The 13,967-nt window shown below is 34.9% G+C and overlaps 1 protein-coding gene and 1 long non-coding RNA gene across 14 annotated transcripts in view; one reads left to right on the plus strand and one right to left on the minus strand.

Annotated features, from left to right (window-relative positions):
• The window catches only part of LOC122221726, a 129,377-nt gene extending 127,988 nt beyond the window's left edge, over nt 1–1,389 (plus strand). For both annotated transcript variants that reach the window (XR_006203414.1, XR_006203415.1), the window contains 2 exons: nt 552–651; nt 1,304–1,389. This is a non-coding gene — a long non-coding RNA (uncharacterized LOC122221726). The remainder of the gene's footprint in view (nt 1–551; nt 652–1,303) is intronic.
• Nucleotides 1–13,967, minus strand: part of UBE3A (ubiquitin protein ligase E3A) — a 91,679-nt gene that overhangs the window by 30,666 nt on the left and 47,046 nt on the right. For 10 of the 12 annotated variants that reach the window (XM_042941252.1, XM_042941254.1, XM_042941250.1 and 7 more), the window contains 2 exons: nt 8,888–9,195; nt 1,400–2,649 (listed from right to left, as the gene is read on the minus strand). In XM_042941252.1, coding sequence (XP_042797186.1) covers nt 1,400–2,649; nt 8,888–9,195 — 1,558 coding nt within the window. The other 2 variants (XM_042941260.1, XM_042941261.1) reach the window with 2 other exon arrangements.

Below are 13,967 nucleotides of genomic sequence, written 5' to 3' on the forward strand. Positions count from 1 at the left end.
GTATATTATTTATGTAGCTCAAAACTACAGGAGTAAAATAAAAAGAGCATCAGAAAGCAAGCAACAATAATTACTCCAAACAATTAATGCCTCTTTCTGCCTCTGTTGAAAAACTGCTTGAGTTGTTTAAATAATGTAGAACTTTTCTTCAATACTAGAAATATATTTGATGTTTTTAAAAACCAATTAAACAAAAGAGGCATAAAAATCTCGAAAACTTTTAAGTTTCTGAGCTGTCAAACAACTTTTTCCACTGGTTAAGTTTTATGAATATTCAGATTTAGACAAACCAATTCTAATGCTAAAATATACTTTAAAATAAATACCACAATTTCCTAGTTGTGTCATGGTTTATCTTCCACTAGTATGGAAGGTTTACTGCATCTTAATTTTAGCTGGCATCAAATTTTACTTAAAGTGGTTAAAAAAAAGAACTAGCAATGATGGGTGTATCTAATATTCTGAATACAATAAAATCCTGCAATAAAGCACCCTATGGCAAATGTAAATTTTGGTACATGATTGGCAACTGGTTTCTGTCTTCTGAACAGGCCTGCACTCTTACTTAAATGGGGGCAGTAAAATTCTTATTTTCTGCTGCGGGAAGGAATGAACAAAAGGCAACAATCTGGAGATACAGGAAGTAAGAAGGTGGGTACTTGTATTCCCAATATTCTCCTAGCTCAATCTCCCTGGATTGGGTTTATGAAACAAGGCACCATTAATTTCAAGAAATCCTGGGATAGCTGCTGTTTTCCTAGAAGTTCCAACAAACTCCAAGACCCAGAGTAGTTCATACAGATTATTTAAGTGGCTAAGCAAATACCACAATCAGGCAGTGCCATTCAGGGGCATTATGAGTGACCCAGCAGGAACTCTTACCAGCAACGTACACTAAAGTGTCTAGATCACTTCAACTTCACAATAACCCAACTCTAAACTTTACGTCATAGAATTTTTGAATACCACTTATTATTCTATGGTATGATTTTATTGTACCACTCTTCCCAGTTAAGGCTTGACATTCACACTTATTACTGTCTCCACATTCCCCTTGTTCCTGTGTTCTAGTCTTTTCCCAACATCCACTTGTCTTCTGAATAGAGAAAAAACTTTTGGGGTTAGTTGTCAATATTTAGAAAATCTGTTCTTTTTCAAAGACAGAGTGACCATTATTTAAGACAACCAATAGTTTGTGGGACGCATTTATAAATTTGGACAGGAACAACAAAAGTATAATATTTACATTTATAATACAAAATGTCCATGTGTTCCTAAACCGTGTAATACATTTTTTTTTCAGAGTCACTTATAAAATGAATTCACTGAACTGTATTACAATCTCCCCAGCATTAGGTATGTATTCTAGTACTAATTTTTAAGCATTAGCCCAACTTACCCGGACAAGTGCATCATCTATGATATGGTCACGTCTGACTTTGAGTCTCAAATATGGATTCAACTGCTGTCCTTGAACTAAGCTGTAGAGAACAGTGATTCTTCGTTCACTGTACATGCGAATTCTATTGTCATAATATAATCCCAAATTCTTTGTGACAGCATTCAATATAAAGGGACATGTCATGAAAGAGAATTTGTTCTCTGTTTCTACTTTGAAAAAAGTATAGTCTTTATCCATTTCTAGAACATCATTCAGTGGTTCATTAATAAACTCTTCAAAAGGGATAAGTGGTTTTCGACAGTCCAGAGTTTTAACACCAAGTTCAGTTTCTAGTGGGTCCACTCGAGGACCTTTCTTGTTTCTTCTTTCCTCTCCCAAAAGCTCCTGAAGTGTCAATTCACTGGACTCAGGGATGGGCTCTTCATCATCTTCTTCATTATGATTTGTGTCCACTTCCCCACCCACTACATTTGCATAGTAAACCATTTTCAAGCACTTTGAAGCAGCAACAATAGCATCATCATCATTCACTAGATTGCGACTGTTAAATTCATTGCTTATGACCTTGTAAGTAATAAGTTGCTGAAATGTTTCCATCATTCTGCGAATCTGGTCTGCACTGTATTTAGACCACAGTCTAACCAATTTTCCTTGGGCTGCAAGGGGTAGCTTACTCATTGCTTTGCAAAATAATGGCAAAGCCATTTCCAGATATTCAGGACTGTGGAGATTTCTATTCTCCATTACAATAATGAATAAATTCAGATAATTAGGATCTCGAGAGTATACATTGTGATATGTCAAGTCACATTCCACATTAGGTGACAAATATACAAGTGCATTGAGAAAAGCAGTTTCTATTTTTTCATTAGAGAGTAATCTGGTGTAGACCCTTCTAATGGCCTCAATATCCACAGACACATCATCAGGGCCTAATTTTTGTAAGTTGTTATCTCCTTGTGAACTATCACTTATCCTTGAAGAAGATGCTTCTGAATCTTCTTCCATAGCAGCAGCAGCAGAACATGCAGCTTTTTCCTTTTCATCCTCATCTTTGTCTTCATCCTTTCCTTGAAGAGATTTCAGTTCTTCCTTGGTGTGTTGCTTGACTTTCCGAAAGCTCTGTACCAATGCCTCAGCACTAGAAAAAACTCTTCCAATAACACGGATTAAAGGGGAATAATCCTCTCTCTCTCTACATAATTCAAGAATTTCATATACCGTATCTTCTGTTAGGTAAGTCACATCTAGAAAATTAGAGAAAAAAAGGAGAACATTTATTTTTTAAGTATGTTTACTTTGTCTTAATAAGTTCTAGTGAAAAGTAAAACAGCCAAAACATTTTGTACTCAATACCATTTATGACGTACAGCTCTTTTAAAATGTATCTAATACTTAGATTCAACAAAATATATTTTACCTATTTCTTTCCATGAAATAACAGAAACAACCTCACCCATTCTTTTACATTCATTAATACACAGCATTTAATGAGTTCAAACTCTTTTCATAATCACAGTAGACTACAGCTTTAATTTGTAAATATGTGAACCAAGCCATCATGTGATTTGACTCATCACACCTCTTTACAACCTCACTTTAGAGAAGAAACACTGTTCTTCTGAGAGGTTTCTTCCTTATTTCACTACTCTGTTCTCAAAAGACTGAGAAGGCAAGAAAGGTTCCTTCAGTATTCTCTTTGATAAACCACCCTTGTCTTACTTTTGTATTATCTGAAAATCAAACTGGTTCCTTTGGAGTCTTCATTTTTAGTTTTTTTGCAGGGTGATTATTCTGTGGGTGACTGACAAGAATTAATACACCATTTCTCATAAAACCTGAAGTTGACAAACACTGCCATCTGTAGCCAGGAATCAGGTTGCAACAAACCTTACAGAGTAACAGGAAATAGTTACAGGGTCAGGCCAAGGCTTTTCCTTCTGGCTAATGGGGCGATGCTCCCAGAATGCTCTGGAAGCTATGTGTTAAAAGTAATAATGTCACTACAGCTGCATTTCTGAATGACTGTGTGAAGCAGAATTTTGCCAACCTAGAATATCATGGCTGTCAGATGAGCTAGAAATAAATTTCCACTTTGTTTAATAAGCTAGTGCTCTTTCTAGTATCTACTTAATATTGCAGTCTAGTTGATCCTTACTTAATACAGAAAGAAGCTTTTCACCTTTCCATCTTGCCTTCAGAGTCTTTAAAACACCAGTAATGACTGTCCCTCTAAATTAAGCTTAATCTTTCTTGGTACTTTTCTTGTATATATAAAAATTTTATAAGGAAGATAAGCTGTTTTTGCACTTAGTTACCATTGTTTTTGCTGTCTGTAGTACTTAAATCCAAGGGAGTTTTAGTATGTTCTTCTATTATATCCATTCTCCCCCATTAAGAAATAACCCTATAAGAGGCAAAAATGACAGGAGGCAAGGAAAAGCCAGACCAAATATCAATTTATTACACATTTTCAGAATTACAGTAATGTTAATAAGTTGAAATTCGAATGAAATCACAGAAGAAACAAAAAGAAGAGAACATTTCAAGGATTTTGGAGATAAAAATTCCTGGAGACAGGGACTACTGCTGTGGTGAAAGTCTGTACCAGTTTGCTGGCATGCATCTTACTTCCTCTCACATCTGTCTCTAAATAGTAACTTAGACCTCCATTATCACCTTTTCAAATATTTTTATATTTGCTGTTTTTATATTTGCCATTATTCTCTTTCAGACAAAACCAGATAAACATATGGCTCTCATTCTCTTCACCAACAAAAATTAAATCTATACATATATCCCCTTGAGAGGAATGAAGAGTAAGTCTGGAGATTATAGAATGCATAAGCTTAATTAAAAGGGAACCCCAATGGATGAAACACATTAGAACAACAAAGAAAAACTCCAAGTGTGTTCCCTCTCTTATGCTTTGCTTACTCAAACACACAAAAAAGAATATTAACATGCTCTTTTCTAAAATTCCAAGTTGTCATCTATTTAAATGTTAATTTATTTCATGCAGTTTAATCTGAGCTTTCATAATGCTTGACTTTTTCACAGAAAGCACTGAGTGCAGTGATTAAAGAGGAAACCATGTAAAACATTCCATTCAACTCCATCTCAACGCTTGGGGATATTAGACAATTGACAACTCGCAGATTCAACACATCGAATAATAGAACTCCCTGGTACTTACCATGAATTTCAATTTAAAAAAGGAAAAAAAAAAAACATTTTAAAAATTAAAATTAGCTTAGCTATAAATGTATTCAATTCTCATGATCTACCATCAAAACAAAAGCAAAAAAAACCCCACACTTCATTTTCTCACTTTTAATCTGAGATAGGCTAAATAATCACAAAATTGCACCTTACCAAAGCTGAGAAATCTACCTTGACAACACTATTTTTTCACTTATGACTTGCATGAATATCAGGTTAACTGGGGATAACAATAAATTGTTTTTTAAAGGTCAAACAAGAATACAAATGACTTGTATTACAAATAAAAATAAGGAAATAAAAATATTCTGATCCTACAAACAACTTCATTAATAAAAGAGGTGGAAATATCCTTTAAACATTAGATAAATAAATTTTACTTTAAAAATCAACTCTATGACCTGTTGTAATAGCTAAAGGAAGAATGAACTCTCTGGGCAAAGATAACTCAAAAGCTTGAAAGCTTCATGTTACCTGTGTGTATAAATGTGTTTCTGTGATCCCTAATGACTATCACATGTCTGGTATTATTTAAAATACTCAAACGTTGGTAGACAGGTAAGGCTAACCAATTACTAAAAGGATATGAAACTATTAATGACTGACTAGTGTACGTCATTCTCAACTGATTATAAAGATGTCATTCAATGCTGGATAGTGCACCCAAGAGTTTTGTGTCCTGAGTTATACTAGTTTAGTTTACATGAATATGTCAACTTAAATTTTCTTTTTTTTAAAAAAAAATTTTTTTTTTTTAATGTTTATTTATTTTTGAGACAGAGAGAGACAGAGCATGAATGGGAGAGGGCCAGAGAGGGACGGAGACACAGAATCGGAAGCAGGCTCCAGGCTCTGAGTTGTCAGCACAGAGCCCGACGCGGGGCTCAAACTCACGGACCGTGAGATCATGACCTGAGCCGAAGTCGGATGCCCAACCGACTGAGCCACCCAGGAGCCCCGTCAACTTAAATTTTCTACTGAGATTATTTCTAACTCCAAATTAGAATTATTAATCATTCTGTATCTAAAAGGTGATCTTCTGAAACTGTGGTCTTCTCTAAACATGCTGTCATAACAGAAACTGTAAAAACTAAACACTTAGTATTCCAATCTTCATTTATATCTGGAGAATAGCATGTGACACAGGTCTGCCAATTACCTAAGTGGAAGTCCACTGGTGAACTTCTGATGGCTAATTTTCCTGATAAATAGGGGCAGCTATGATTAACTCACACTGTGAGTACAACAAAAATCTCCTAATTTTTAGTAGTAGATATACTAATACACCTATAGTTTCCTTTATGGGTTTTAACTCTTTAAGAGTTAATCCTCAGGTTTGTTCCAGGATACCTAGGAGTGCTTTTCGAAAGTTTCCATTAGGCTACTTTGTTTATACAAAGAAAGTTAAAAAGCAAAAAAAAAGAGTTTGTATTTGTATCACAGCAAGCCATTATAGAGGCAGCATATACTCTGAGCATTAAGAGTGGCACTGCAAGCTCCTTCTCCAGGAACCCTCAGCATCTCAGCTGCCATAGGTTTGAACTGCGTCTGTGAGCATTTGTGTTTATCTTGATTGATTTTGTTCATCTGTTAGCAAGATGTGACCTAAGGTATCAGAAAAGCCTGAGAGGTTATTTTTTGGGTAAGAGAACCTCAAAATTTTTTCTATAGAGACTAATGATAATCACTTCTTCACTTATTATATGCCATTTTGGCTCATGAAAGGTTTCATAAGAATGCTCTATTTTCAGATAGTGGGGAATTCTGCTTAACATCAGTAATCTCTTCCTGAAAAGTATGAAACTGTTAACTGGAAGCTTATTTCTCATTATTTCCATTGGAAACAAAATTTAACATCTTACAAGACAAAACAAAACCCCTATCTAATTTCCTAAAATGTAACCAAAACAGAATACCTATTATAACTACCTTGCTAGGACCTAAAAACTCTGCTTCCTATTCATCAAATCATAAACTTATTAACAAAGAGTTGTTTTGCATGCAGTAACATGAACTATCTCAAGGGACAGCAACATTCTAGACCCACACACCCTTTTTGTTGACAGGCTGTTCAGAACATCTTCAAGTGAATCAGACATTCTCCTAATTCTTTATAATGTATAATATAAAATGTATCAATTTCCCTACACAGAGTTTTGTTTAAAATGTTGAACTGAGGGGGCACCTGTGGCTCAGTTGGTTAAGCGTCTGACTCTTCAGCTCAGGTCAGGATCTCGTGATCCCTGGGTTCGAGCCCCTCATCGGGCTCTGTGATGACAGCTCAGAGCCTGGAGCTTGCTTCAGATTCTGTGTCTCCCTTTCTCTATCCCTCCCCTGCTAGTACTCTTTCTCTCTCAAAAAATAAACATTTAAAAAAATTAAAAATTAAAATTTTTTAAAGTGAACTGAGTTTTTCAGACATAAATTAGTTAAAAAAATTATAATTAGAGATATAAGCATTCACAATGTTTAAAAAGAGATGCTCTACTAAGAAAATGTTAAATGATGGAACATTCCCATAGGGTATACCAGTATATTTTGTAATAAATAGATGTGTGTTCCTGAAAATACATTCTGTAAAATTTTATACTTAAGAAAATTTTTATACAAAAACAGAGTTTGGGGCAAACTACTAAATATGTATAGAACTAACAAATATAATTAACAATAAAAAGTACTAGTGTAGTTAATGCATTTGTAATTCCTCGTAGAAAAAATATTGTAGGAAATATAGAAAGCTGCAGAAAAAAGGGAGGAGCAGCAGAGAGAGTAACGTATTGGGAGAAAGAACAAGGAACTGATAAATTACATAGACGAGCAAAAACAGGAAACAAAGATTGGGGATAAACATTCAATAACACCTGCAATGAAGCACATAGCCAAAAAGATGTGTCCATCTGCCCTGTACCATAATCCCCATGGCTAGCTGTATTCAACTGCACCAGCACATTTACATTTAGTAACTGCAACTCTGTGGTGCACACTTAATGGGGAAATGGGCATGGGGGGTCTGGGTGGCTCAGTCAGTTAAGTGTCCGACTTGGGCTCAGGTCATGATCTCGTGGTTCATGCATTCGAGCTCCATGTTGGGCTCTATGCTGACAGCTCAGGGCCTAGAGCCTGCTTTGGATTCTGTGTCTCCCTCTCTCTCTGCCCCCTCCCCGACCTGGGCTCACTTGCTCTCTCTCTCTCTCTCAAAAATAAACATTAAAATTTTTTTTTTCTAAATGGGGAAATGGGGATAATGGAGTCAATGCAACTTCCACATTGTACACACTGACAACATTCACCTACTTATTCACACTGTGTGAACTAATTCATGTAACAGAGCCATGCATTTAGGAGCAATAAATGGTATAAAGTTATGAAATTAGTTATACTATGAAATCAGAATAAAAGATATAATACAATTCCATATCACCAATTAAGATTAAACTTGCATTCAAATCATGTTACTGAAAACTTTTGAGGTGTTCTCCAACTTACACATGTCTTAAACAAAAAGCTTCCTTTTTTAAAAGACCTCTGGTAGGTATTATGCACACTGTCAGTTATTTAGAAATTCAACTACTTTGTTACTAACAATGATTATCTTCACTGAGGAAAAGAAAGGTTGGATTTGAAGGTTAAAAAATTTTTTTCTTTAAACAATTTTGGAATACAGGATCATTTAGAAAACAAAGGCTTGGGTAAAGACTGCCATTAATAAGTAGGTGATGATTCTTGGCAGCATGAGTGTACCAAATCCCGAGAAGAAGCTGAGAAGGATATGGGAAGAATATTAGAAAGAAAAACTGAATTATTTCTCAAGTAACGGCTACAAAATTTTGCTGTGCCCTCAGAAATGGAAAAGACTGCCACCACTTCTTTCTGCTTCTTTCACCTAATAGTGCTCAGGTTCCACAATTCATTCCAGATATTCAGTCCAGCTATTTGATAACTTCATTACATTCTGTAGCCTAGTTTAGGAGATTACTACTTAGGGAAAATGTTCAAAAGTTCCAATCAATCTATTAAAGAAACTTTTGGAATTTAATCTGCTTCTCATTAGAGACCATTAGAACTATAAAATGCAGTTAAATAATTAGTTCAATTATTAGTTTGTCCTTTGCCACAATAAATAAGTATATACAGTGGTAAATAAATACCACTATACTAATACGTCTTAATGTCACACAATTAGACAAAACAAGAACCTCACAAATTATTTAAATCTCCAATCTGGTTTTTCAGTCAAAAGTTCCCAAAAATAGAACATCTTACCTCTAAAATCATCTCTTGCTCCTTGTCCTTCCTTCTTGTTCATTTTTATGTCAGAGCAGGAGTTGTTAGGGGCACCTTTCGAGTTTTCAAGGTAAGCTGAGCTTGCTCCTTTCTTGGAGGGATGAGGATCACAGAGTTTTGCATTAATCTTATAAAGCTCGAGGGCTTTAATAGCTGCTGCATTGTTATCCATACGAAGAAAAGTTGGACAGGAAGCACAAAACTCATTCGTGCAGGCCTCATTTCCACAGCCCTCAGTTAACTGGTGGTAGTAGCGTTCTATTAGATGCTTTGCAGCTGCTCGCTTCCTGTAGCAAACATTCAAACAATGAGCACAGTGATTAAGATTAGTATAGCTCTCATGTAAAAAGCTCAACAGATCATAAGGCAAGGCAAGTTAGTCAAGCACTGAAGTAAAAAACTGGCAAATTAAGATGAGGTTTAGAAAATGGAGATCCACTATTTATACAAATAAAACTTTTAACTAGATAAATGCTAAGATACTATGATAAAGAACAACAGGGACACCTGGGTGGCTCAGTCGGTTAAGCATCTGACTTTGGCTCAGGTGAGGATCTCAAGGTTCATGGGTTCGAGCCCCATGTCGGGTTCTGTGCTGACAGCTCAGAGCCTGGAGCCTGCTTCGGATTCTGTGTCTCCCTCTCTCTCTCTGCCCTTCCCCCATTCACACTCTGTCTCTGGGTCTCTCAAAAATGAATAAACATTAAAAAAATTAAAAAAAAAAAAAAAGAACAGCAATATTTATCAAAATCATTGTTTTAATAGATTATGCTTTTCTTTGGCTTAAAAAAGTGTGTGGGGGGAGTTTATTTGATGGTATATATGCTTAAACTGTTTAGCACAACGGATGAAAATCAGAAGGTTTATGGCCAAGAGTTTTGTATTTTATCACTTTAAACAACTGACATTAAGAAAATAAGAGTCTAGTTAAAAGTATCAATCCAGCTTTCCTTTATATAATTACTATTTTAATAATTTATAAATACTTGATTAATAGTTAACACAGAACTTCTATCTGGAACAAAAAAGTTTTTTCCTCCAATTATCTACCATATGAGGGATTTAAAAATAACCTATAAATGAAATAGCCAAAACTGTGTTATACTGCAAGAAAATGATTCTGAGCATACAATCCTGAACCCAAAACATGTCCTTGAACTTGCTCATTAATCCCATGTCACAGAAACCTAGAATATTTTAAGTTCCCGTAGGGCAAAATTTTATGTTTCATTTACTTGTGAAGTTAAAGTACGTAGATTAACGTTCTTAACTGGCTGTTCCAGCAGAGCTTCCAAAGATACTGAGGAAGAGATTATTCCATCAAGCAAGAAGCTGGACTACAATATCTATCTCTATGGTTTATTCAACTCTAAGATCTATGCTTGTACTGTCTGATGATGTGAGATTACCATAATTTAAGGAAAGCAGTCTAGATCCAAAGAAACAGAATTCATAGCTATTCCTTTTGGTCTCAAATTCACATACATGGGAATAAAAACTACAAGTAATCAAAACCATAAAAAAAAGAAATTACCTAACTCTCAAAATGTTCCTACAATTACCTTACTAACATGTAAGACTAAATGGCAAAGGACAGTAGGGTTCACATTTTGTTAATTGTGAGATACATCTTGTTCATCATGAGAAACTGAACAACAAGGCAAATGGACAGTAGATGAGGGACATACTAATTAAGTCCAATTCTGTCTCAAAAGTAGGACTTTGTCTCTAAACTAAGTGACGAAAACTAGCACAATTAACTCTTGCACAATGTTGGCATTAGCGGTGCTAACACTTTGCAGAGTTAAAATCTGCAAGTAACTTTAGATGCTCTCATAACTTAACTACAGCCTACTATTGACCAGAAGCCTTACCAATAATATAAAGAAGTGATTAACACATATTTTGTATGTTACATGTATTATATATTTTTACATTAATGTAAGCTAGAGAAAATAAAATACTAAGAAAATCGTAAGAATACATTTACAGTACTCTAGTGGATTTATCAATATGTGAGTTTAAAAAAACCCTCATGTAAGTGAATGCAGTTCCAACCTATGTTGTTCAAGGGTCAACTGTAACTCAAAAACATTCATTTTGATGCATCTATTTTTTAAATGTGCCATGCAAATTAATGCATACAGAGAAAGACGAAAAACGTAAAACACACACTTAAAAATTTCATCAGCAGCACTTAGTTATTTTAGATGTAGCTACAAACAATCCAACTTTTGAAAATTAAAGATTATGCCAGATGTCACTATGCAAAATATTAAAGTGACATGTAAAGAGAAATATAGCCTCAAGAAGATTTATACCATCATCTCCCAAAATATAGTAGCTTTCCCTAGTGAAAATGTAAATAGGTATGTATGTATTTCTATTCTGGAGGAAAATTATGAACACAAAGTTAAAAATGAACAATCAGAAATCAAGTGAAATTAACTGGAAAACTGTGCAAAAATGCATTGTTTCTGTGAAATTTGGAAAAAATGACATGCCCATTTACATAATATGGGATTACTTAAATGAACTGCAACAATTCACATAATGGAATAAATGAAATTACCAAGATCTGAATTTGGCAAGGAATAGTCTTCTTCATTCATCACTAATTGACAAAAATCAGTTACAAAGTTTTAAGTTTAAGATGAGGCCACTTTTATTTCAAAGTGTTAAGTCATTTTCTCTAACTGATGTTGACTGAATGGGTTTTTTGAATTCTTCCATACTTTGCTTCTAATTTATTTTTTCTATAATAAACATGCTACTTGTATATTAAAAATAAATACAAATGAGGAAGTGTTAACAGCTTTATAACTTCATATACATGATTTAAAGAGCCTCAAGATTTATTAAATTGTCCCTATGATTTTTTTAGTAGTTAATTACCAAAATTCAAAATACCAAACACTCTTATTATTTTTCTTAATAAGAGTGTCATGTTTTGTCCGAAGAAAAATCCCCCCAAAACTCAGCCATATTACATAATGCTTCTGTATGTAATGCATAAAGGAGTGTGAACAGTAAAAATAGGACAAGACTGAGAAATTAGAAGACCTACATTAAGTGACAGCTCCTTTTGCCTCTAATTACCTATACAGTTTTGAATGAGTAGTTCTCTGGGCCTCAGTTCTCCCATCTTAAGGTTCCTTTCAGTACTAAGGTTTAGGTTATTCTATGTAATAGGTAGGTGAACAAGGTACTAGTATTTGATGAGTGTCTGATAACATACTAGACATACTGCTAGGCACTCTGGCGTAGGTTATCTCATTTGAATCCCATTACTTTGAGGATTATCTTCAGTTGACAGCTAAAAGACAATTAAAAGAGTAAAATTATGTACCCAAGATCACACAAAGGAAAATGCAGAATCAGGACAAAAACAGGAGTCAGGGGTCTTCTGGCTCATTTCCACTATACTGCCTCACAGAAAGGGATTCATTTCAAAACAAGTCTTAAGAATAGTAGCACTAATGACTCTAATGGGGGGAAAAAATCCCAGGAATAATATGTAATTGAAAAAAGCAAAAAACCTGAAAAAATCAAAATCTGAATCTCATATTTATGCATACCTGCTATCTCATAAGTACACTAAGTTTTTTGAAGACATACCAAAATATTCTGTAAAGTTAATACATCTATAATTTCTTGAAAACCTATATGCTACAGATGTTCTCACCTTAGAAGGCAGTAAAGCCTAGAAGTTAAGAGCTTGCACTATGAAGCCAGACTGCCCAAGTTCACATGTTGGCTCTGCCACTTATTAACTATGTGGCCTTGAATGATTTACTGACAACATTTCTGTGTCTCAGCTTCTTCATCATTAAAATGATGGTATACAATTACCATGGCTGTGAGAGAATTAAATGAGTTAATATACATAGTTAGAACCCTGCCTGGGATATAGTAAGTGCCATGTGTTAGCTGCTATTATTGTTATGACTAAGATCCTCATAAGCTTATGAATTGGCTAGAAAAACTCATTCTGCTGATGCTCAGAGCAGTTACATCACAAGTCACACATCTGATAAGAGATTTGAACCCAGGCTTCACTCAAAAACTTGGGTTTTAAATACCACTAAGGGGAGATTTAATACCAGACAGGGGAACGTAGCCCTCTCTATTCAGTCTGCTTCTCTGCCCGGGACATAGAAATAGCAGCTACACAGCTGAAACAGGACTGAAAGGAGGCCATGCCAGAACCTCCAGGTTATCAGTGGAATCAACCATTTTAAACATTTTTCTTCTTTCCTCACACCAATGACACCCTGAATTATATCTGTCCAATTCTGTATCCCCATCTAATAGAGCATTAAAAAAGACTTCTTTGTTGGCAATGTGTACACTAATAATGACATTTTTATAAGTAACTTGTACAAGGTTAATCCCTATACAGTAGGAGTCACCAAATCATAGCTTGTGGGCCAAATCTAGCCTGCCATAAAAAACAAACAAACCACCATTAAGTCTTATTAAAACATAGCCAAGCTCAATAATTTATATATCGTCTATGGCTGTTTTGCACTACAACAACAGAGTTGAGTAGTTTTAAAAGAGATTGTATGGCTTGTAAATCCTAAAATAAATACCACCTGGCCCCTTACAGAAAAAATTTCCCAACTCTTAATTTAGAGTCTGTGTTCCTTGCTCTCCAGTGACATTTCCTTATCATCACATGGTCGGCTCACTCTTTCCCCTCAACAAATCAATGCAGCAAAATATGTACTTTTTTCCCCAACTATGATTAAAAGAGAGAGAAAGAAAATGGAAGGAGAAGAGAAAAAAAGAAAAGGAAGAAAAGGAGATAACAAAAAGGAAAGAAACGAAGAGAGATCCTTCCCTAACCAGACCCCTCTAGTGACCCCTATCTGCTATTCATAATCAAAACTACAATACGGGCTAGGGCTTATTTTTTTTTTAAGTTTTTATTTAAATTCCAGTTAGTTAACATACAGTGCAGTATTAATTTCAAGTGTACAATAGAAGGATTCAACACTTCCATACAACACTTGGTGCTCATCACAAGTGCACTTGTAAATCCCGACCACCAATC

The sequence above is a fragment of the Panthera leo genome, chromosome B3 (genome assembly GCF_018350215.1).
Source record: "Panthera leo isolate Ple1 chromosome B3, P.leo_Ple1_pat1.1, whole genome shotgun sequence".
Lineage (NCBI taxonomy): Eukaryota > Metazoa > Chordata > Mammalia > Carnivora > Felidae > Panthera > Panthera leo.